This window comes from Ceratosolen solmsi, unplaced genomic scaffold (assembly GCF_000503995.2).
Source record: "Ceratosolen solmsi marchali unplaced genomic scaffold, CerSol_1.0 scaffold11, whole genome shotgun sequence".
Taxonomy (NCBI): Eukaryota; Metazoa; Arthropoda; class Insecta; order Hymenoptera; family Agaonidae; genus Ceratosolen; species Ceratosolen solmsi.
This window is the reverse complement of record NW_011948416.1, coordinates 11,843,837-11,869,728: the sequence shown is the minus strand read 5'-3', so window position 1 is coordinate 11,869,728 and position 25,892 is coordinate 11,843,837. Positions and strand designations below refer to the sequence as shown.

General features: G+C 35.0%; 1 protein-coding gene across 1 annotated transcript in view; it reads left to right on the top strand.

Moving 5' to 3' along the window:
- Positions 1-25,535, top strand: part of LOC105359522 (tRNA dimethylallyltransferase, mitochondrial-like) — an 88,239-nt gene extending 62,704 nt beyond the window's left edge. The window contains exons 4-5 of the mRNA XM_011496135.1: positions 25,264-25,399; positions 25,470-25,535. Coding sequence (XP_011494437.1) covers positions 25,264-25,399; positions 25,470-25,535 — 202 coding nt within the window. The remainder of the gene's footprint in view (positions 1-25,263; positions 25,400-25,469) is intronic.
- Positions 25,536-25,892: the final 357 nt, after the last annotated feature.

Sequence of the window (25,892 nt, the reverse complement as noted above, 5' to 3'; positions counted from 1 at the left end):
TAACTGTTAAAGCATACGTATGCAATATTTACACATTTTCATTGTTTGATATTATTTTAAATAATAAATGCATCATATTTCTTAATATTGTTGTAGAAAAATCTATCACGTAATACTAAATATACTCTTTTAGCTATTTCTTTTCAAATTCCATAAGTCAACGAGGGCACTGTTAATACTTTCACGAATAGCATTCATTAGGCACCTTATCTTCTAATTATATCCAGTGTTTTAGCATTTAAAGAAAAAATAGTCGAATATGAGTTATAAATTCTTTCGTATCCGGTTTGACGTTAATTGTATAATTTGGTATATTTAAGCGTTGATTAATAGAAATAAATCTATTGGAAATACTGAATAATTAGGCGCCGATCAAAGTATTTATTTCATCACGGTACTCAATCTATTTCTTCTTAGCATAACCTTACACAACGCATTACATAATGCATAATACAGCGCTTTGCCATTATTAACAATGGGCTGGAGAAAGAATTGCATAGCATTATCACGCAATGACAATAAATGCTTCTTTAATTGACAAGGCCGGTTATAATCATTAAAGCCGAGTGTTTACAAACAAACCTCTGGTCATTGACTGCACCTTGTGTATGCACGTATACACAGCCTCTGAATATGCAGTTATGCGCCTTATATGCGACACGTTTTACCTAATTTATATTTTCAGCCGCATTTGTTCGGATTGTAATGTAGACTTGGCGTTGCGCTACTACTGCGCTACCACTGTGCTACCACTGCGCTATCATTGCGCTACCATTGCGCTACCATTGGGCTACATTTCACGACTGGCCAGATGATAGATAAATAAATGTCACCCGTGGAAAGTACACATTTGTTGTATCACAAGGGAAGAATGTAGTGGTTAATTTGGTTATTGCATGCAAACTGAGGTGACTATTATTTTTCTCAGTCGCAGTAAAATCAATAATGAACGAGAGTAGCTAAATTACGAATTCAAAATCTATTTTCCCTCTCGAATGTTACTTCGTAGGCCCCCGAGTTTGAATTCCCAAAAAGAATTACGGAAATCCTTAAAGTTATTATTAGATGCAACGTAGTTGCCTTCTGGAAATTTAAAGAAATCATCAACTAAAATCACGCTTATATATATATATATATATAAACAAATTGAGTTATTCGTGATATTTGCGATGGCTTGGTAATTTAGATTAGATTATTTTTAGATAATCACGATGTCATTATAAATTAGGACGAATAAGTTCGAAAAGACTTCAACAGAATACACGATCTTTAATCATTATCAAGACTACATTAACTTTACGGGCTCTGAGGTTGTGAGAAATTGCAGTTCCTGTTTTTAGCATAATCGAATGATTTGAAGGGCAAATGGGGCCCTTTCCCCCCCCCCCCCATGTTAAATTAATTTCGAGATTTTCGTCGCTTCGTCTCCCCTCCGCTAAAGTATCATTAGTTATCGTACTCGAGAATAGGACGCCCCAATTAGCTGCCACAACAATTTCTTACAACGAAATGCATCTCCATTAAACGCGGGGTGGGGCGTCGCGCGGAATTAAAGTCGATAATGGTCTGAGGCAAGAGTGCCAAGAGGTTACATTTCTCTTGGGGTGAAACTCATTTTCAAGGGTCGCCTAGGCATTTTATTTTTATCGAGTGCCCACGCGCAAATGCGTGGGGTTTTTGGCTCACGTGTAGGTGCCTCTTGAGGCGTCTCCTTTGCAATCGCGCTATAAACTGCAGGCGAAAGCCTCGCTGTCCCGTCACCCCCCTCCTCATCCCCCTCCACGTCCTATCCGCCACAGCCCCCACCATGCCAAGAACCTGTGTTGCTATTCTGGCGCGCGCGCATCGCCTGCATGCGCCGGCTATGTAACCGAGTTTGATAACCCGAGGAGGTCAGTGACAGAGAAAGTGTAGCTTCCTCCGGCGCGTCGTCTCCTTGAAATAATTCGGGAAGCCCGACGACAGGTGCCGCGTACGAACGATGCCACATCTTCGCCGTGTCCGGGATATTAAAAAAGACGAGGATCGAGAGAGTCTCGTGAATGTCGAGAGCGTAACTTTCGTGTCGTTTTTATCTAGCTGCTGCGAATTGCTTCATCTGAAATTATAGTTTCCTGTCTTCGTTTCTTACGCGTCGTCGTTACGGTTTTCTCCACTTTTTTTCCCTTTCGTTTTTTTAATCTTCTTTTTTTACATTTTTTTTTATTTTTTTATTTTTATTTTTTTTTTTTTTGTTACCAACCAAGTGGCTGGATCGGTACGCTGGAGTTAAACACGTTGTGAGTGAAACGTATACGTGGTTAGGAGAAGTTAGGAGACAGTTTTAAAAGTGAAGACTCGAGTAGCGGAAGGAGGGGGTGGGGAGGTCTCGCTTTTACGCATGATGACACTAGATATTTATCAGTCGGATTATATTCACGGGCGTGTTGACGAATTAAGAGCGGGTTCTCGTTCATGAAAAAATTCAGGGGATTTTTCTAGCTATATCGATCGCTTTGATTTTCACGCTCTCCGTCGCTTCACTCGGAACTTCAAACAACAACGACAACAATAACAATAGTAATCGATAATTTATGAGCGAATTTGTCATACAATAATTATATAATTATTTACAGTTTTGTAATTTGTAGTCTTGTTATTTTGTTTTCTCTCTCTCTCTCTCTCTCTCTCTAGTTTTTTCTTTTTCTTCAGTTTTCTTCTTCTTTTTTCTTTTTTCTTATTCTTTGCTGTTTTTCATGTTTTTCAAAGGATATATAAAGATCGAGCAGTTTTGTTGCTCGTAACGAAGCAGAAGACAAGAGAACGATCAAACGACATCTTATAAATTGAAAACGAATACAGTTTTAAGTTTAGACGATTGAATGGATTTATTGGAATATTGTCATTATTCAAGTTTCGTACTAGTTTTAAATTTGGATCAAAACTCCTAGAATCCTAGCCGATCCTACAATGTTTAGTCTAAACAACCAAATATTTATACCAATGTAAAAATACTCTAGCGAAAATTTGTCTCTGTCATATAATGGATTGATCTAAAAATGCCAAAACTAATTTAGTTCTGCTAATTACGCTCTTTTTTTCGTCTTTTTTCTAATTTCCAGCAGTTACGTGTTAACCCGATAAGTTTAACTACCGCGGTTATTCGCGGAAATATAATTTAACAAACTTAACTGTACATTTCAATTATATCGCAATATTAACGCTTAGACGAAGAAGAGAATACATTTAGAAACATTTTCCTTTACCTCGGCAAATTTTTCTTCTTATTCCGAGACAATTACATAATTTTGCTGCTCCGCATCCGAATAACGTACGTGGACAAACTTTTTTTTTGTTTTATATTTCACACGGGTCAACTTCTACTCCCATACTTTCATCATACCATACGCGCTCATCTAAGTAAACAAGATTTTATGTACTTTCAATTATTATTATACGATAATTGTCTTTGTCGTTGGTAAAAACTGCATTTCCACGTTACTCCATTTTATTTTGCTACTACGACTTTGGCTATGCCAGTGCGATGGGCCCGTGCACTCCCGTGCAATCCACGTCCCTCTAACCCGCGGAATTCACTTGCCAGACCTAATGAAATTTAAAATCGCTCAGCACTATGCACACAACTATAATCATCCGGCCCGTGATTAATACGTTTATTATTCGACGCCATTACCCACGAAATTGCGATCGAAATCTGGGGAAGTCTATTCACGCGGGGCCTAGCGCATAAAAAGAAAAAACCGAGCCCGAATACCTGGCCCACTTTACATTTAATGCGAAATGGCTCCGATAATCCGTGGCATATGCACACGCCTGGCTAGTTATCAAGATAATAACGAATTGAAAATAATGCGCGCAAATAAATGAGTCAGCGAAAAGAAAAAAAGAAGGGCTCTCTTCTCCCTCCACCTCTTTAATTCTGCGCGGATTGGTTCGTAGATGCGATACACAAGGTGCGCGAGGATAGCGGAGGAACCGCATGGTGCACCGTTACGCAACTTGGCCGGGGCGTGTTCCTGGCCTGAATAAATTCCATAACGATCAGGCTGTGCGATAAATCTATACGCAATTCCCAGTTTCAATTCCCGCTCCCTCGCTTCTTACCCGCCACCGCCACCGCCACCGCCGCGGCCGCCGCCACCACCGCGGCCGCCGCCCTCGTCCCCACCGCTAGGCCATCTCTGTCTCTTTTGTTGCGAAGCGAATAAATCGAGCCAAGTTGGCTGTTTACGGTTGGTACCGCGATGCCGCAATGCCGCTATTGCCAATGTCCGTGAGCTTATCGATTCCAAAATTCAGTCGTGCAACTTTTCTTACTTCCATTGCAGTTTCGATAGGTCGCATCGTCGTACGTCGTACGCTATGCACGGCGTATGCTATTTGTTCACTAACAATTGCTTCGACTGCTTAAGGAATGGCCAATTTATTATTTGATCCATGCTTTGGTTCATTATACGAATATCATTTGAAAATTAACCTTGTGGAAGATTTCCGTCTAATCGCACAACTTAAAAACGTTGCTTTCCAAACTTAGAAAATATTTCGGCAGCCTGGAAGCACTTAATGGAAACTCGTTTAAATCGATTCAAAGTATTAGGAATTCCGTACGGAATTCCGAAATACGCATTTGACGCAAGTCTTCGAAAAATTAGATTTTACATTTTACAAACTTTTTTTTAACGCTTGACAACCAGTATTCCGATAAAGCCATTTGACTTACGTCGCCTTTTCACAATTCGGTATTTTCATTACAGCCTTTTAACTTGTAAGTAATGGACTTAATATTACTGAATTGATTAAGAATCATTGAAATTTTGACGAACTCGAAAACGAAACGAAATACAATTTTCTCCATCCTACTTTATATAATATATGATAAATCATGGACTCGATGGAGAGAATAAAATAATTTAGAGAAGCCCAAATCCCGCACTTTATACTTTATAATGTTTATTCTAATTAAAAGATTTTTTTAATTACTTCAACAAATAGAGATTATAATAACGTGGCTCTTATTTTTTAGGCCAAGTGTCCTCTTCGATTATCATGAAAACATATTGTTGAATAATTCTTTGATCGCACTTCTGTGCGACAAAGAACGAAATATAATGTATATATAAACAAAATTTTATAGGATTTTGTTGAAATACAAATAATATTATATAATAAAACTTTTAAGTCTTACGAGAGTATTGCAATATCAGAGCAATCTTCGCCTATTATTAAACAATGTAAAACATAATAATTAACGTTCTTCAATATATATTCATATGCTCTGGATCTTTTTTATTTCATCTATAATAAGTATAGTACTTTTTCCCCGAATTAAAAGATACTTAATAGTATATAGAGCGCATTTTGCGCACATGCCTATATAATAAATGTAATTTATTAAAAAGAAAAAATAGTATAAAAATATTAATTAATTAAATTGAGTAAGAGTCAAAAAACAAGTTATCGTTTTTTAACGTCGTAAATTCGTTGTAAATATTAAATAATTTTATATCGGCTTTTTAAGTCCCTTCGATAATAACTAATCATTATAAATTTTTTATAAGAACAATTTCTTGTCAATCCAAGCATGTAAATTCAATTACAGTATAAAAGAATTTGACAAAACAAAAAACAAAAACCGACATCAATGTTGATAAAAAGTTAATAATCAAAGTGACAATTTTTTATTTCACCAATATTAAAACATATTTTTAAAAAGTAAAATCCCCACTATTTTTGCTTTACCGTCATAAAATTGAACCAAAAATTATAGTTTCGTAAATACGCTCGATATATATTAATCTATATTAAAAAATTTTATAAAAATATACATTTTAAATATTATCCTTTTTAATTAATATTTCGATTATTTGATAACTTAAAATTGCATAAAGTATCTCTTTACTTAACTTAGATATGTCTGTCACACTGCATTTCGTTTAAATAAATCCTTAGAAATTAAACATTCGTTAATCGTGTTATAGCACAATAATTTTTCAGTGATGCTCAATAATTCCTATGGATTCCCAATAAAATTAAAAATCAAGTGAAATGATCGTAATAACTTTAGGAAATAACGTTCTAGAATGAATGAAAAGTCTTTTATTTATAAAATATCGAACTATAATTGTATTACAAAATTCTAAATAACATTTTACAAAACATTTTATTACAACAAACATTGTAAGAAACTTTATCTTATATTGTATTATAAAAGTTTTAGAATATTTAAACATCTCTTGGATGCTAAATAGTCAATTTCACAATAGTATGAAATATATTGAAATAAGTAGGAGCTGCACGTGAAGCGTAAAATGATATTAGAAAGAGCTTATCGGTATAATTAACGTAGTCTCGTAAAAATCGAAAATCGACTAACTGTGGAATGATCATTTGCGTACTGTTTTTTATCCATGGGAATCTGTGTGTAATTATCGATCTATCATTGTACGTATAGAGTGACGAATTGGAGCGGGTAGTTTTCCGGTATATATTATGCAAATGAAGCTGTAAGAATTTGATGATCATGCTTAGATTTCACTGTGCAATGTGGCGGTTTTTTTTTCTTAGGCACCAACTCAGAGTTTTTAAAAGCTTTGTTCGAAAAATTTTATTTTCAGAAAGATCCTTTCGAGCGAATGAAAGTAATTTATAATGCACATTCAATTTTCTTTATTAATACATCTATGCAATATTGTGTTATTCATTAATCTTCATCGAGCAGAAATTTTGTTTCGTTACCGTAATTATATTTGCAAATTGGCTCGATTAATTACAGTAAATTTTAAACTCCTTAATTGTTATTAATAACGTATAAAGTTACTATTATATTCTTTAATTATTGTAATTATAATTGAATGAGAATATTAGTATATGACACAAGTCAGCATATATACGTATCGTTATTAAAATTTTAAAAGTAATAATAAAAATGGCTTGTTCTTAAATGGAAAAGTAAATTAAAATTTTTTTATAATGGCTTTGAACTTGGACCGGGAATGCCAATGGAATTCTTTTTAATACGACTCTCAATTTCATGCTTTTATGATTCACGATTTTTGTATGAGTAGTACTCTGTAAATACGTGATTTTACATTATACTTAACATTATATTCTTCTTGTACTTCATTTCTTATTTATTTTCTTAATAGCTCATTAATTAATCATATTTGCTTATGAAAAAAAACACCATTTTTGTAGAGATAAATATATTTTATTCATGCTTGGGTGTAAAAATTTAATTAGTTGTATTATCACTATAGATTATTCAAATTAAATAATATACATTTATGATTCGAGTTTTTTCAATATAGATTTATATAATTTTAGTTTGTATCGCCCGTTGAGTATTTATATCAGAATAAATTTACTAAATTTACAAATAAAAAAAAGTACTACTATAAAATTAGTGAATAAAGTAACGATGATAATAATCTTTTAAATTTCTAAAGACACTATATTCTCTTATTACTATTATTATCGATTATTATCAATTATTATTGATATTATCATTATTATTGATGATGATGACGATATTTGCAATGGGTGTTCCACAATACACATTCATACGAAATTTTACGATGTTTAAGCTATCTAATTAGAAATCTTATCAGACATCAGTTCGTAGAAACGAAGAAACAATTTTAACCTCTATTTAATAAAAGGCTCTCCGATTTTAAGGCTTTGTGATTACGTAATTCTTTAAGTCATGGTCAGCACCCCCTAAGTAGCACTGTTCGTTCATCGGTGAAAGACTCGTACACTTTATACAATGTGTAGAAAGAATAGTTTGACGGGTACTCGTGATTGTAAGTAATTGAGCGGAATTATCCGTACTGCTGTGAGATAGAGCCGGCTCGATTGGAAAGAAAAATAATATAATGATAATAGGAGTTTGGTATTTGTCGAGCAATTCTTTCTAGTGCATAAAATACATTTGTGTAATCTGCTTAGCATGAAATCTCCTTATGCTTAGAACGTGAGCGCGTGGCTCTCAGATTACGTTATATGAAATCGTGTCGTATGCGATAGTGCTTCGACGTATGAGCCTGGCGCCGTAAATTTTTTATTTTATCTCCCTTCGATAGATTGCACTTCCGCTGGTGATTCCTTCGCGCGTATTTGTTCTTCATTGGTCTTGCACAGTCAACGCTCAAAATGGACATTTAATGACCCGTGGTCAGCACGACTTTTTTAGGACTCTCGCAACAGCCTTGTATTGTGAATTATAGCGCGCGTATATGATCTGTTGGTTTTGTGGTTTTTTTTTGTTGGTTTGTTTGTTTGTTTGTTTGTTTGACTTTTCAGCATTGGAGAAAAAAGTCACTATGGCCATAAATAGGGTTTAATTAATTCGGAATTCATAATTTGTTCGTCCATATTATTTAGGCCAACAAAGCGATTGCGTACAAGATCAAAATTTAATGCTCGAAGGATCTAGTTTGTTTAACAGCAAAAAAAGTTTCCTTTTTCTAATTACAGTACATCTATGCGTGTGTGTGTCTTGGACTTACGTATATGCGTGTACGTTAGGTAGCTCATAAAGATTCAAGTTATACTCACTTAATTATTACGATTCTTGCGTTAAGATAATTTTTTTTTGATTTACATGAACAGTAAAAGGCAGGAAAATATTATACGGCGAGTGTGTTGTACTTAAATTAGGTATAACTGAAGACGACAACATAACGTCTTAGGTTTATATCGATCTATAAATTGATGTATCAATTTATATCAATTTTCTACCTTTTGTATCGCTTTATTAGCGCGATACAATGATTCTGAATAATAATAATAATTATTATTATTATAATAGGATATTAATAGGCAAAGTAGGCTTGACATAAAATTGCCATTTTTGTATGTGTCATGAACTTCCGAGTAATAGTTTCGAATACGTACGAGTGGCTGGGAATGTTATTGTCCGTTTTCTTTGCGGCCGACCCAGATTTATCGTTGTTCCTAAGTAAAATGATGGTCTGTCAGATGCGCAGGCATGATTAATTATTTCTCCCGTCGAATCATCTCCATTGTTGACCATTACGAGCATTGTGCTCCCTTCAATTCTTTCTACAAATTGCGCGTACTATTACTTTAGCTTCTCAGCTGAATCACTATTATTTCAGTTTAATTTATTTTTAATCTATTTCCGGATACGTCTCGTTGATGCAATTCCTGTTTTATCACTTCGTTCCAACTGCTCTTTATTGTCGTCATTTGTTGTCGAAGATGCTTGGTTAAAGGAAATAATATTTTAAAAAATTAAGCAAGCAGTGTGGTTCGTCGACGCATATTGAGAAAGCAATTGAAAATTTAAAATTTGTAGGTATCGACGCTTGCTTAATATCCTATGCATAAGAAAATTTACATTCATTAAAAAAAAAACTTCCGAACTTCCTAAATTAGCCTATATAAATACATACATACACACGCATATATATATATATATGTATATATATATATATATTGTCGAGGCAGTATCATTGGTAATTAATATTTTTAGAATTAAAGGCGTTGTACGGATGCCGTGCATACCGTTTATTATTCTATGGCGAACATTGGCAATTAGCAATTGGTAATTCGCTTAAATCAATTACGAAAATTTTTCCAAGAAAATCTCCTTAAAAGTATTATTTCTTTTGATCCATTGTCCATTGTCCTCCAGAGATGATTATCCGTTCTATCGGGGAATTGACGAAAATATCTTTACTATAATTGAATCGGATTAGGGGGCAGAAGAACGGAGCAATCGGCTACAACTTGGCAGCCTGCTGAGAGAAGCTAAGCCTTTAGCATTCGAAAACTAATTACGACTTCTTGCTCCAAAAGTCTGCGCCCTTAGCCCTATTTCATTATTAAAAGCAACGCGAAAGACAAAACTCGGCGCGGAAAGGAAGTCGTGATTGGAATTCGGAAGTAGTACGTGCAGCGTAGGCGTTTACGTCTGCAGGAGAAGGAGCGCCACATCTGAGTGATAGTGGTGGTGTTGGCGTTGGCGTGGTGGAAGGTGGTCGGTAAGGGGAAGGGACGATCGTGTAGCCAAAGTCGCAGCGCAGGCGCCCGCGGGAAAGCGACTTATCCCAAAGGAAGACGGATAGAGTCCCGCACATTCTCCATCCTTGGCTCCGGTCCAAGTCAGTCTCAGCCGGACGTTAGTCACCTCGGCGAGGGCGAATGCGCCGGTGTCTGGCGAACGGAGTGAGAGGCCAAGAGGAAACTAGACTAGTCGAAGTAGCGTGCTCAGACATAAAAAGACGGCGATGCTGCGTTAAGCGTAAGTGGAGTGCAAGGAAAGGAGAGAGAATAAACGCGACACGATGGGAGATGAAGAGACAGAGAGTGGGAGAGATGGAGAGATGGTGAGGGGGGAGAGAGACGGAGCGCGGCGTTGGCGGAGTGTGGGGTGGGGGGCTCGTGGAAGACTGTGGAAGAGTGCAAATGAGAGACGGTGTACGTGTGTACATGTGTACATAGTGGCGTTGCCTACAAAACGTGGCGGAGCGGTACTTTGCGCTTAATAAAAGACAAGCGTTTCGAACGGCTCGTTCCCGTCCCTTTTGCCAAGAATACACACGAGCGCGAAGATTTTCGAATTGTTGAAGACCCGTTGAGAAAGGCTGTCCACTCCCTGGGGGTCATGTAAATTTACGGCAGTTATGAACGATCGATGTAATTAAATAATGCCGCTCGCTCGGATTCGAAAGGTGCTGCTCACGTGTACGCTAGCAGTCGAGATTTTATCTCTTTCATTGAATAGAATGTGGCAAGTAAGGGCGGAGATTGCGTGAAAATTTCGCTTTAATATGGTCTGTAATAGAATGTGGGAAATAGAGGCAGACGCGAGCCGTCATCTACAAGTGATTCTTTTACTAATGCTAGGTAAATCGCACGGCTAATTCTAATCGTAATGCGGCAATAGAAGTAAAGCATTGTCGTGTTGATAGGGCAATAAAAATTCCGTGGCTGAGAATTCTGAAAACCTTGTTTTGAGATGGGCCGAGAAGAATGTGTTGGCCGGGCAATGATGGGATTAGCTCGTCGGTGATTTCGATGAGACGTCGTCAGCTTTCGTTTCTCTCAATACGAGGGCTTTGGGTGTAGGAAAGATCGAAGCTTATGCTATTCGGCACATCGGGTCTCGGTTAATCGTATTTGTTCTGTTGAGATAAATAGGGTATCGGCTTTACGCTCCGTTGCTCCCCGCAATGTTCCTAGCGACGCATTTATATTCATAATTGGACGAGAGCAACAAATGACGGAGTGTGGATAATAGCACATCGTTCTGTACTTTGCAGCTAAGCTTCGAAAGAATTGGGTTTCATTAGCGAGCGTTGATAGCGATTGTGGCCCTTGATTGTTGCTAACGGTACAAAAAATGGAAGAGACATACTTTTGACATTACTGACGTCTTCTTCGAACGATGAACTAAAATTCAAATAATTTATATTTCCATATAGTCACGAGTGTTCGCTGAATTTTCAACATTTCAATAATTTTTAAAGCTATCCGCGGGTCGTAAATTTTATCACTCAAAGCATTATATTAATGAACTTTGTATTATTTTCTATTGACTTTTGGTACTTCGATAAGAGAAAGTTACGCCTTTTCAGCTCATAAGAACGATAATTGTTGCACATTAATATATTCGTTAAGCTTACGAAACTAAATATTTTTGTTCAAAATTTTAAAATTTTACAATTTTTGTCTACACTATTTATCGTATCGTATCCATTTTATAACATTTCGTCAACCAATTTTCTAAACTGAAGTAGAGTTCTCATGGTCCATGAAATGTTAAAACAGTTGCATAAACGCAGATGATGTTGTATGGCGATAATATAAAAAGATTTATCCATGAAAAGATCAAAACACTTGCATAAATTTGTTTTTATTAATGTTACGTATAGTTAAAGAATATTTTGTATTTACTTGAGTAAATTTTCACTCTACGATTATTAAAAAATTACAAATCATCTATTAAATAACGGATTAAATGACGAAAATTTTATTTTATGAATAATTTTTTATTCTATATTATTGAATTTCTCTCTCTCTCTCTCTCTCTCTCTCTCTCTCTCTTTATTTACTTTAAAAAGATTTTTCCAAATATCATACAATTTTACTTGCAGATATAAATTAAAAAATGTATATTACGAATCATATGATCAAAATTTAATGATATTTTTTTAAATAGATGGAACATTAATAACCATTTTTTACGCTATTTCATGTATTTGGATTTTGTATTTAAATTGAAGTTTATATACACAGTAAAGAAATTAATATCGACATTAAGCTTGAATTCATCATTGAAATCAATTTTAATAAGTTCAGGGAGGAATGTTTAAAATCTAATCATTAATCTTTCTTCTTCTTCTTTCAGTTTTTTTTTTTTTTTTTTTTTTTTTTACCAAGAAACGGATATGGAAATCGGGATAAGATTAATGCCGATGAACGATAAAGTGGAAGTTTTCAAATTAAAACTATTTTAAGTAAGATGTTAAATGTCTACACTTTCTCCATAAGCTTACCAACATTTGATTTATATATTACATACATATATATTACATAAGATTATTATCATTGCTAAAGAACAATTATTAATTCAGGTTAAAATTGAAGACATATATATATATATATAAATTAAATATTCATTGAATAGATAAAAATATGTATGAGTTGTATTGCAGAGAGATTATATCTCTAACGTTAATATATATCTTTAATGTATGTATTAGAGATATATATTAGTTGGTAATATGAAATGCTTTGCCATGGGGCTTGAAAACATTAAATTTACAGCAATAAATTTTTTCGAATCTAGTTATGAAAAAAGAAAAATTATAAAATATTGATTCCACTATCTAATAAATGCACTGTTTTCTAATCTGTATATGGACTAATAATATAAACTAAGAATGAGATTATAAATTATTCTCTGGATCTTAACAATGCAGCTCTTCAAATTTAAAAATCATATGTGATTTAGGCGGACACGATAATAGTAAACAATTTATGTTCGTTGCGTTTATGTTCCCTTTAAAATTTTATAGCGCACATCAGGAATAAAGCGAGTTATCGTCCGGATAACAACAAGGATTAGCAAAGATTCCAAATGCTATCTTGTATCCCGCATAATATGACATTGTTCATCAAGCGTGAGAAAAAAAATCGTTCGACGCACGATCCCGGATAATTGTTTGGCTTATCGGAATGGCATTAGGTAACGCCATTGTCGGATCGACGCAGCCCCCTACTTTCCTCTAGCACCAGGTAACGTTCAACGTTCGTCACTTTTCATTGACCTAGTGTGCGTTGCAATCAGGTTTAGACACGCGAGCGACGGAGAGATATGTCGCTAATGGTGAGGAGAAGGGAGATGGGAAGGGGGAAATAAGCAAGTAAAAGGGGGTGAAGGTGTCGAGGTTACGTGCACGTTTGACTCGGAGAGAAAGTCGCTTTTCCATTGAAAAGCCAGCAGGTCAGACTCCTATCTCTATCCCTCCACTTCATTCAGCTACTGAAATCTGGATTTGCAGTTGCACTCGTAACAATAGACCTTAAAGAGATAATGTACTTGATGACTTTGTATAGCTTATTATCGACGAAGAAATTTCTCGTCTTAACATTTGCGGGATAAATTTTTCGGATCTTGATAATTGCGGATGTATAAAGGAATTATACTAGTTAGGATACTAATTTGATAACGATTACATTGAAACAGTAAATAATTTTTGTGAGTACGTTCCACATTTAGTATTACGGCGTCCTTACACTTGAAGCATATTTTCTATAAATTGCAACTAATTAAATAAATTATGTAAATTTATACAAAAAAAAAAAAAAAAATTCGTTCCGTTGCTTTATATATTCTTTAATTATTTTCCAAGATGCCTCGCCAACGAACATCAAGCAGATAGTTGATCAGCAAAATTAGCGGTTGTAAGTGAATTTTATCGTTTAATATCGGAAAAGAATCTTCACTCGTTAATTCGAGCTTGGATTCCGTACATTCAGCATCGCCTCTCTTCGCGCGTGCAATAAGTTGCGCAAAAAACTAACGAGACGATGACGCGTTGCATCTGAATTTTATATCATGCCATAAATATTGAGGACAAATACAAGAATATTTATTACTTAATCCTTGGGAAATCAAAAAATATTAAGTTTTCGATCGACGATCGATTATTATATAACGATTATAATGAATTACATATATATCTGGAGCATGGTTATGCTGGTAAAGTTATTGCGATTAATATCACATAACATTTATATTTAAGGTTATGTTTAGGCGTGGACGCGAATAACTTATTAGATATTTGCATAATTCGTACTCGGGTGTTGCTAATTTTTTAATCGACCGAAGTAATTAAAATAATACGCAGAGTATGAAAATGACAGGGAAGCGAAAACTATTTATCAGCAACACTCGTGGAATAATAAATTAGTATGTATGTTAATAAAAGTATGTGTCGGCATTTCATTTCAAATATTCGGAAATTCACGAAACAGGTTATTGTCAAATATTACTCCGATGATAGTCTGGGATATAGCCTCGCTTTCTTTAAAATCCTACGGCTCTTAGTCGACAAGTTTTTTTCGTTTTCTTTTTTTTTCTTTTTTCTTTTTTTTTTTTACTGTACACCAGAAAAGAAAGCTTATTGTTCGCAAATAGAGCATAAAGTAATGAAAAATGAAAGTGCCGGTCCGCTTGTTCGTGAATTATGAATCGAAGAAATATGATTTTATTGGTATTCTTACGGTGTCAGTAGTGGAACCACTGCCACCATAATAAATGATTTAAGATGAAATATTGGCTGGACTGCGCAAAAGAGGTAATTCGATAGATTATGAATGGCAAGCTAAATCTCGGTAAAATATTTCAGCCATTAAAGCCTCCTTCTTTCGGCTTTTTATAATCATCGACGAGCTGTTTCTATTTCACTTTAACGTCTAGTCCCTCCATTCCTCCATAACGCCGTCCACGAGCAATTTTATTTCGAATCACCTCGACGTCTCGACCACTCTCATCCTCGCCCCTCCCCGTTCCCCTTCCCCATTACGCGCAGCTTGCATAAGCGAATCGCTCGGCCCGACTTCGCTTCCCCGTACGTGCACGTACACGTTTTATGCCTTCGACTACCAGGTAAGCGCATTCCGTTTTTCACATCGGCACATCGGCTTTTCATCCGCTCTCGGGAAAATTGGGTCGGAGCACGCAAAGTAATAACCGAGTTTCCGCGCGTACGTCAGGCCCAAGCGGACATGCGTGTCGTGATGTAAGACGAGCATCCGCGATGATTCCCCGAGCGAGAGTCTGTACTTTGACCGGCAGTGCTAATAACGATCGAAGCTTTTACTTTCCTTTATTTGCTTCGGCATTGGCGCGGTGAGAATGAGTGAAAAGGTGGTTTACTGCTACACTGCTACGAGAGAGTTAAGTTAGTTTTACTATATATTGGCTTCCCGTTTGCGGTTACGTGAAAAATGAGCGTTTTGAGGTCGTCCCTTACTTCTAGCATAAATTATATTAGACGTAAAATTAAATAATAAATAAATTTAAGGAAGTTACTTTATTTACAGTGCGCTATCTATTCATTGATTTTTTTCTTAATCCTTAATCGGCTGGTTGAATTTTTATTCGATTTATGAGATTTAGGCACAAGGCTCGTTATTTTTTAAAATTCTTTCTGCATCCTAAGCAAGCACATGTCTCTTAAAACGGAATTCTTTCATTAAATAGTGTTGATAATGTTGTGAAAATGATCGTACTCTATACGAGCCAATTAATATTTATCTATAAAGCCATTAATTATTTACCTTATAGGGCGTAAGATGAAAATATATTCGAAAAATAGTTCGTTGCTACGAAATGTCAAGCTATTGGAGTTCCAATTCTGACCTCTTTAAAGATTGGTTTAATCGCTCTCGCGCAACCAAAAATGCCTTTTATTATTTTTTATTCGGGAGTGACTTTTATGAATTTCAAATGCTCTGGCCAGATAATTTTCCAAACAGCTAAAAATTATAAGCATGTGATGCTTAGGTGTAAATTTTCTCACGCTAAAATCCGGGAAGTTCGTAACGATTGGACAAGATTTCTACGACTAGGCATATCGACAAATTTTATTTTCCATGTTACTTATAAAAGAGTGCCTGCTTGAAGCCTAAAAGTCGTTATAAATTTTTCTTTATCACGTGCGTATCGCATGCGCGTATGGCTCAAGAAGAATGTTTACGGGCACTCGATGTAATTTATTTGGGACTTTATACAGTAAGAGCCGCGACGTAAGAATGATCTTGGCATACTTTGTCGGAGTATTGAACACGAGGATCTAAGACATTTTTTTAGCCGACCGATGTGTGCGATCGTTGGAATGTCCGCCTGTAAGTTATGATAACACGATTACGTTGTCTTAAAGACCTTCGACTCTGGGAGCTAAGCTACAGAATACAAAGCATAAACGAGCCGTTGAAACCGAGACGAGGACACGTCGTATCATCCGGGTTTGAACTTCGCGAACTTCGACGTTTGATTAGTGATGCATCAATATACGGTATCCTATGCTGGTCATCTACAGTATGCGAGATCATCCGCGCACCCATTCAGCTATTGCCGAAATATAACGCATCGATTTCCTTCTCGATTCCCTAGGGATCAATCGCCCGATGATCGATCTGCATCGAATGCGTAATATTCGCCATTCGTCGAGCGTGATTGAAAGTGAGTTAAATGAAAAAAAAAGAATAAATAAATAAATAACTTAAGCATCTAGCCTTTGTTCATTGCTCTACACATAGACTCAATTGAAATTCGCGAAATCTGCGCAGGAGGGCATAAACGAACGTCGGAAATTCGCAGATTTCCGTGTTTTTTGTTCAATGTCTTCACGGGGAAAGATTTGGCTAAGTTTCGCGAGGATATAGCGAGACGTACTCTTGAGCTGCGGTATTTGTGAAGGATTTATATTTTATCTACTTCCGGCAATTGTTTTACTTATTCGGATCACGCGACGACTTCTTTTACGCACGTGTCGAAAACGCAGTGGGATCGAAATGAAATTGCTATTTCATTGATTTTTTGGGCTTTTAATGGAAAGATGGCGATTGCAAAAGTCATCCCACGAATGGACAATCGTTGTTTTATTGTTATAATGATCCCACGATCCAATTCCATTGTACAAACCAGTATTATTTTCGTACCGCTTAAATCTATGTATTTTTTTCTTTTATAAATATCCATTGATTTATCTATTTCTTCAAATATCAGAAAGCAGTTAATGTACTTTTTTTTTATGTACATTCTATTGTTCAAGATATAAAATGTGAAATGTTTAAATTATTTTTGATCGGAAATGTTTCGTGCAATAAATCAGTGTTGAAAGAAGCTGCTAATAAAAATGATGATGATAAGTAGAATATTGTAAGATCTTTTTGACAAATGGATCATAGGAATTTTTAATTAATTAATATGGAAATGGATTAATGTAAACATAAGTGTTATATATATATATATATATATAATGATTATTTGTACTTTAATTCGGTAATTATAACTCCACCATTATTGCGAGACGTGAAACTCATCTAAATTTGATCCAAAAAATATATAAAAATGTTTTTTACTATTCGTGATATCTGATCAAATATAAATACGATTAAAATACTGGGATTCGACGATCCTTATAAATGGAATCTCAATAAATTGAGTAACGTCATTAGTGGTAGAAAATTATTGACACGATCGCAGAATAAGCCGCTTCGGTACGTACGTTCATCAATAAATGGCTTTATAAAAAAAAAAATATATTAAAAATACATAATCTTAAACTTAAACAATGAATGTGAATATCACTGATATATTTAAAGAGTGTAATAATGATAAAAATAGAATGAAATAATAATAACAATTGCATATGATAATTATTTAGTAAATCTGTTTTAACGGTAAATTGTGTACGTGATTTATGCAGAAATTGAAATATATTTTTAATTACGATCGTTTAAATTCTCCGCTTAAATGTCGATTTAAATTCAATTTACGCTTCGATCATATCGGAGTGTACTTTTGACAATAGAATTAGACTTATATTAGTATTATTTTAGAATGATACTTACAATAATTTTGTAAATTATGAAGCATGATAGATCATATTTTTGCGATTATCGTATTGTTCGAGGAGGAATAGCTTCTATTTCTCAATGAAATAGCTAAGCTTTCTTCTGGACATTTTTTCTTTAAGACGTACATTTTAATACATTTGTTATGGTAATTTATGGAATATTGTGTTCAGCTCTGTCGAACTCGTTGTTTATAATAAAGAGAGAAGCGAGCATTTGCATTCGTAAAAGTTCATCGTGTTATTACGATAATTTAAAGACCCTAAGAAAGTTTATGAGTAATTACTATTGTCGTTATTGCAAATAATTCTATATATAATTGCAGTTTCGATTGTAAGCGTCAGTTAAATTAATTTTATTATATGGATCTGGGGGGTTATTTATTTATTTATTTATTTTAATAAGAAAAATCATAATTTTCGCTACAAACTAAATGTTGTAAAATAGATTTCGTTTTGCTGGAAAATCGTTGGATCTACGGTTGGGGCCACTTTTACCACTAAATATTATAATTTCCGCTATAACTTTCTCTTTGCACGTGGTGGTAATTGTATCACACGCAAATAATGTCGGTCAGTTGTGTACTTATATTGTTTTACAATCGCTACCCTATTTTCATTTTTCCAACCATTAATTATGTCGTTGAGCTGTAAATTAAAATTGCTTGTAATCAATAATTACTCTGATTTAATGCTGACCGCAACTATTTATTAAGCAATTACCAGTGATAAGTTCACGCGAGCGATATAATTATCATAAAAACCGCGTATTTGCCGTTGCAGCAGGTTTGTTTACCCTTTTTCCTTTTCGAGAAAAGGTCGACACATATTTTTAACACTTGTTGAAGGATCATATTACCATTCAACCTTCCCTATTTAATCTTTTTTTTCTCTCGGCCCTAATTCATTTAAATTTCGTCCTGCTCCGCCTCGTTTGAGGATTAGAAGAGCGCGTGGGAGTCGTGCAACGAGTGGTTATGAGTCGCATTCCTCTAAATATACATTTTATTTGCTTTATTCTCTCCTCCCTCGCCCAAATCATTTTGTATCCTTCTTCAGCACCGCTTGCCCCTTCTTTTCCTTTACTAGTCCCCCATGCGAAATGACCAAGACGACGAAAATTACCAAGCGACCAAGACGAGGACCGAGACGACAACGTCGACGACGACGACCTCGACGACAACAGTCCTCTCTGTATAACACGGCGGATAAGAGTACCGGCGACCCAGCGCACTTCATCTCGTCTATTTCGGACAGTTGACAGTCGAAGTTGGCGCGGCCTGCATCTATTTCTACATGGCGCGCACGAGGCGAGAAGAAAAAATTAAAATTAGCGTTGTATGACCAGTGCAACGCTTATAGTCACACTCTGGGCATTTATCTCTTTATCTCTGTATCTGGTGCTGTTGCGGGCCGTGGGGTCGGTTGGTGGGTGGGTGGGGACGGTAAGGGCGTCGGTGGAGGGGCCGTTGTGTGGGACGCGAGGGGGAGGCGAGGATGAGATGCTCGGGTAAACGACCCGGCGATGCGATGAAATTTATTGTCGTAGGTTTCTCTGCCTTGGAGTGGCGCACGAGGACGGACTAGACAGATGCTTGAATGATTGCGCCTCAGCTCTCTTGCTGCGCTTGAGGCGACCTTTTTTGCGCGGGAGAGGAAACTTTTTTCGACATCGCGCGGCTGCAGTCCGGCCTTATGAAAGTCCCGGTCTGCTTTTTTTCCTCGGTCCCGCAAATGCGAACTGCATGATTTTAGTTTGGTCTCTGTGGGAATATAGCGTGAATGCAGCCTAGGAATTTTCGCGAAGGGGCTTTTTACCCCTTCGTTTGCTACCCCCTCCACAGCACTGACATTGCCCCCGGCCCCATTTGAGCCCCCCCTACGACGCCAAAAGCACAATCATTCTCCTAGCGCGATTTTTTTCTTAAGAACCTATCCAATTATCAATATGTTAACTCTGAAACGGTTTTTATTATTATTTAATGCTTAATGATAATCGATGCTATCGAGTTGTGCTCAAGTTTTCGTTTATCATTGGTAAAGCGAGTCGATATATCACAATTTTTCACCTTACTATCTTTCTGCGAGAGTCAATATCACAATAAATATTTCCTACAATAGGCAGAGGATCGATTATATTTCTTCATTAATATTTTTACTTAATACTTAAAAGAAATCAATCATGTTTCATTTTAGAGCTACATATTCATAATAAGTCATGATAAATCGTTTCGTTGTATCTTGAAGAGCAAATAATGAACCCTACATTATACTTACCAATTGTTGAAGTTTTCTTAAATTGTTAAAATAGGAATAAATGTTGTCAAATTGTCGATAATTTTTTTATTTTTATTTTATCTATTTTCAATCTCGATTCTTAAAACTAGCGCATATTTAAACGAAAAAATCATCCACGAATGCATACATTACTATATTCCATTACTGAACCGAGTGATATATTATGTAAGCAATCCATATATATATATATATATATATATATTCAAATCATACATACTAGGATTTCACTCGAATCAAACTTAATTCAAATATCAATTTATTTACATCTTAATATCTATATTTGAAATAGCAACAAAAATTAACCAACATAAAAACCAACAATAAACTGATTAATTTAAATCAATTGATCTCTCTCTCTCTCTCTATCTGTGTGTGTGTGTGTGTGTGTGTGTGTGTATGCTCACGGTCGTAAATGTAAATATGTTTTATATTTGAAAAATAAATAATATTTATTGCTAGATTGAATAAAAATTCTATTCATACATTTATTACTTTACTTATAGAATAAATAAATACTTTATACGATAATATACAATATTTTATTTCAAGTTTTGCCTTTTCATATTAAAATTCTATAGTTTCATCAATCAATGATACTTTTCAAATTCAAATTAATAACTTAATAAAATAGTACTTGCAAATCTGCTTTTCTGGATATACGGTGTTCATTAATCATTAAAATAGTTAATAAAGGATATAAAGGATTTCATAGATAATTTAACATTAAAAAAATACAAGTAAAATAAAAAAGATCGTGTATTAAAATTATATAAAAATGTATAATAAATTTTGCTTTATAATTATCCATAATATAATTGTGTTGATTATAGCATTGTTATATAAACACTTATTTTCCTGTTTCTTTATATCATTTTTATTTATCAATTTCTAGTCCGTTCATTTTGTGGAACATCGTAAGCTACAATGTATTACATGAATGAAGATTTGGTTAGTAAAATAGCAGCGTGAGAATCGCAGTTACTAGGTCTAAGATATTTACATAAAATTCATTAATTTATTTAAAGTATGATACAGTATTTCTAATACCTTTTTTTTATCAGTCGAGGATTCTTTTATTAAAATTGCAAAAATCAATATTAGTTTGACATTTTCATGTAGAAGAATTCATAAATTAATTTACCATTGAATTGTGAAGAATTTTGTATTAACTAACTCGTAACTTTTGGAACGAAACAATGTCTAGACAATGTCGAAGTTCGTTATAATATTGCGCGCCAAAATTTTTCAGTCTCGTTTAGAATAACTTTTTTGAATGAAAATTAATTGAAAAGTAACTCTAGTTAAGTTCTGTAGGGAAGGAGAGATTGCTAAAGTGGTTTGGTAGGTATAGCGATACATTATATGAGTTTGCATATTTTGTTTTGATTTAAAAAGGCTGAGCCTGAGCCGCTTTCTATGCGTACCTGACAATAAATTCAATACTTTCATAAACGTTAAAATAACTATATTTAATACATTTGTAAGTTATCCTTTCGATATTAGTTCATTATTCTATTCAAATACATAGAAAACTTTAAGTCGTATGTTTAACATGTGCATATGTTTGTTCCTAAATACTAATTTTATATTTTATTTTATAAGCACTCACAGATTGTGAATTTATTAATACGTAATAATTTATAATTTAATGTTTTATTGAAGATGAAGTAATGTTCATCAAGTACTTTGACTATTGCAATTGACATTATATTATATTTTACAAGCGATAAAATTAGCAATACGTAATTATTAGAGAATAACATATTTGAATAATCTTGCCTTTTATGTGGCAGTAATTGATTAAATCGTGCTTTTCTTCGCACGGATATAAAATTTCGGCAAAAGCATTAAGCTAAAATTTTATCATTCCTACTTCCTATTTCGTTTATTGCACCAGTAATTGGCGCATCTAAAACAAGACACTAATATCCCGTGGGTATATAAAAAGGCCATCTAGTGATTTTTCTTGCCCTTCCCTTTGTGGCAAACACTAGGACATGTGGGTGTGCTTGTGAGTGGGCGCGAGACCATCGACGATGGAAAAATCGCCTCCTTCACTTTTCGCGGAGAAGTGGGGGAGAGTGCACTGCGACTTTCTCTCTCTCTCTCTCTCTCTCTCTCACACACACACACACACACTCTCCCCCATCACTATGTATCATGCCTTCTTTCTTAGATCACTTTATTAATCTATGACTTCCGCTAGCTGTATGTTTACTAGGTGACACACCCAGATGCATGAACTCTTGAAATGCGTATAATATCGTGATACCTATAAACAGTGATTTTACTATTTTAGCCGGAGACTGGAGGAAGTTTACGTCAGTCGGCAATTGTTTAATTTTACTTGAATATCTGATATTAAATGAAACATATAATTGCAGGTAGCGAATGTACGTTTAGAGCTAATTCGAGCAATTGTAAATAAACATTTGTTTGATCTAAGATTGTATATCAATTTAATACAAAATAAATGCTTTTACATAATAAATTTTCATTGGTTTCTTCGGGAAACGGAGTAATTTATGTTAATAAAATTTATAGTTTGTTAAATATAATAGATTAAAAATCTTGTTCTCGTTAAGCACTGATTCGCGTGTGTAATTTGACTTCAAAAAACTTGGTATGTTAAATTACCGGTGAAATTAGAAAGATTATGGAAATCGATGGAGGGGCAATTAATGAGTAAGAATCACTAAATTTCAATTCGCACACACACACACACACGCACGCACGCACGCACACACACCCAACTATTTAATGATGAAAAAATTTTTTTCTTCTATTTAACAGTTACAAATTTACTGAGGAATTATCAGTTCAGCATTTCTACAATACATTGTGAAAATCTATGGTAATTTTATGTTAAGTGTACAATTCCACGAGTTAATACCGTAAATGAAAATCAAATTTCATTACGAAGCTTGTCGGAACATGTTAAAAAAATATATATATATATATATATATATATATATATATATATGAGCATTGAATAGAATGTAGAAGTGACCGTAATGAACTAATTTTAATTTAAAATAAAATGCTCATTATGTTTGAAAATGATGTCAATCGTACTAGTGTTATTTAAATTAAAACAACTATAGGATTACAGCATTTAAACCATCAAAAGCAAACTATTTAAAAACTCCCAGCTAAAAGTAAGGTTTAATATAAAAGAATTGAATATTAAAATAATTCCAAACCGAAGAGTAGGAAGTCGAGAATATTATCAATTTCAAAGTCTCGTTACTCCATTCCAACGTCTATGCACGGGCGCAGTTAATACAAAAATCCAAGACTAGCCATAACATTATTATAAATATTATAAAAAGCCGCCACGAATCATATTCGAATGATCGCGATGATCAATGAATGAGACAACATCTAACGAAGGGAGGCGTCAAACCGTTTCGTGGCATTGAGCTTCAGGTGCGCGAGGAATCGTTTGCGCACGGCTCTTAATCTCGAGTACTTCCTTCCTAAATCATCGAAGCATCGCTAATTGCCGTACTTTCATTAGTTTATCTCTCGCAGTGCATTTCCGATTTCGCGCTCAGTTGGGCCCACGTGCTCGGTCCCACCTCCCCCTCACCCAAACGGGAACTGGCCGAACTGCGCAAAATGCAGATAAAGATCCGCTTAACAAAACTGACGGCGGGACGGGACGATGATGTACGATCGAGCATCGGGCACAGCGACATGACGCTATGTTGCATCTTTTTTCGAGGGAGCAAATCGATTGTTTTTGCTATTTTTGTTAGAGGCGTTCCGAGAATTGCTTTGATATGACGTAAATCGAGTGTCGTCCCATCCGGAAACGCATTTGGATGCGCGCCGATTGCTGCGCACAGGGAATATTAAAGGGTCCGCTACGATGCCGATTGACGGTGGTACTACCTAGGACGAATTGCGGGCGACGGGGTGAAGGGGGCTGCTTTGGGATAGGAATATATCGTTGTCAGATATTTGAATTGACGTGTGGTAGTTTCTGTTGCGTGGTTTTATTGCCGATAAGCCGAATTGCGCATGGCGAAATTATCGACGTAATACGGCTTTCAATATTCTGCATTGTTTATGAAACTTCTGCCGTATACGAAGGCATCTCGATATTAACGTATTTCGAAATTCAAGCGTATCGATATCGTGGAGCAGCACGATTTGTTTTTTTTTGTTTTTTTTTTCATATCAATCTAGAAAAATGGGCACCATCATTGCCAGACTTTAAGCTCAACTGTTAATTAGTAGCGTTTAAAATTTTGAATTACATTCGAATTTGTCGATTAAAAGTATTTTGTTCTTTCTCGCCCCGCCCTCCTCTCCCCTCCTCACATCCCCCCTTTCTAAGTCCCTTCCCCTCACTCTTTATGGAAATTAAAATTTTCAAATTTAATTTCAATTATAACACGTGATGTTATGATAATATTTTATAAAAATTTTAAAACTTTTAACTTTTAACATAATATATAATTATTAATCTACTGCATTGATGATGAATGTACTTTAGACGAATTAATTATCATATCAGTATGTTGAGGTGTTAGAATATTTTTAACGAGTGATTTATCAATAATCGAGTGAATTTTATTTTATATCATGCTTAACGCGTGTCTTACACGACATTACATTATTCTTTATAAAAGCATGTTTCCGTGTACCAAAGTCCTAAATTCCAGGATTCTCGTCTCATTAGCTCTCCCGGCACTCGTATTGTGCATTCGTATTTAAAAGGCTTGAAATAAGAGCTAAATATATAAAAGAACTTTTATTGCAAACTCGGCATTGAATTTATTAGCATTTATTTTGTACAATTCTTCCTACGCTATTCTTCAAATCATTTTAATTTGCATAGGTCGCTGGAGATATTCGAGCGGCATGGAATACCACAGTCGGAGATCCTGAAGGAGCAGAGACGCGCTGGAGGATCTGGACTAGGAGGTCCTTTGCGATACAAAAATAATATAATCTTTTGGCTCAGTTGTGATAAGGTAGGATTTTTTTGTTCTTTTCTTGTTCTGTGGTTGTTGCTGTTTTGTGGTCGTTGTTGGCTTTTTATAGAATAGAAATGCGTTGAAGCTGAGGAAGAAAATATTCTGCGTCAGACAGTGCAATTACACGTTTTGAAAACGAACGTTCAAGACGTTGGAATTCAAGTTCAAGTAATTCCGAGCATGAAAAGCATTACAATCCTATTGCAATCCATTGTAAAAGGCAAGATTTTTAATGATAGGGCTGATAAAAGATTGTTTTATGCGTGGGATTGTAGGCATTTTATGTTGGTTGGAGTATAAGCACATGATAATGGATCGTGAACAGTGAGACGAAATTTTTTTGTTCAAATGCTGTTTGTTATTAAAACGCTCACTTCGTTAGTTTGTGGTTACGCGTAATTTCATTAGGGTATTTTATGCCTGTATTATTAATGTTATTAATTGGTTATTAATTTTATTGTCCAATTAACGGATTACCGGCACTGTCAAG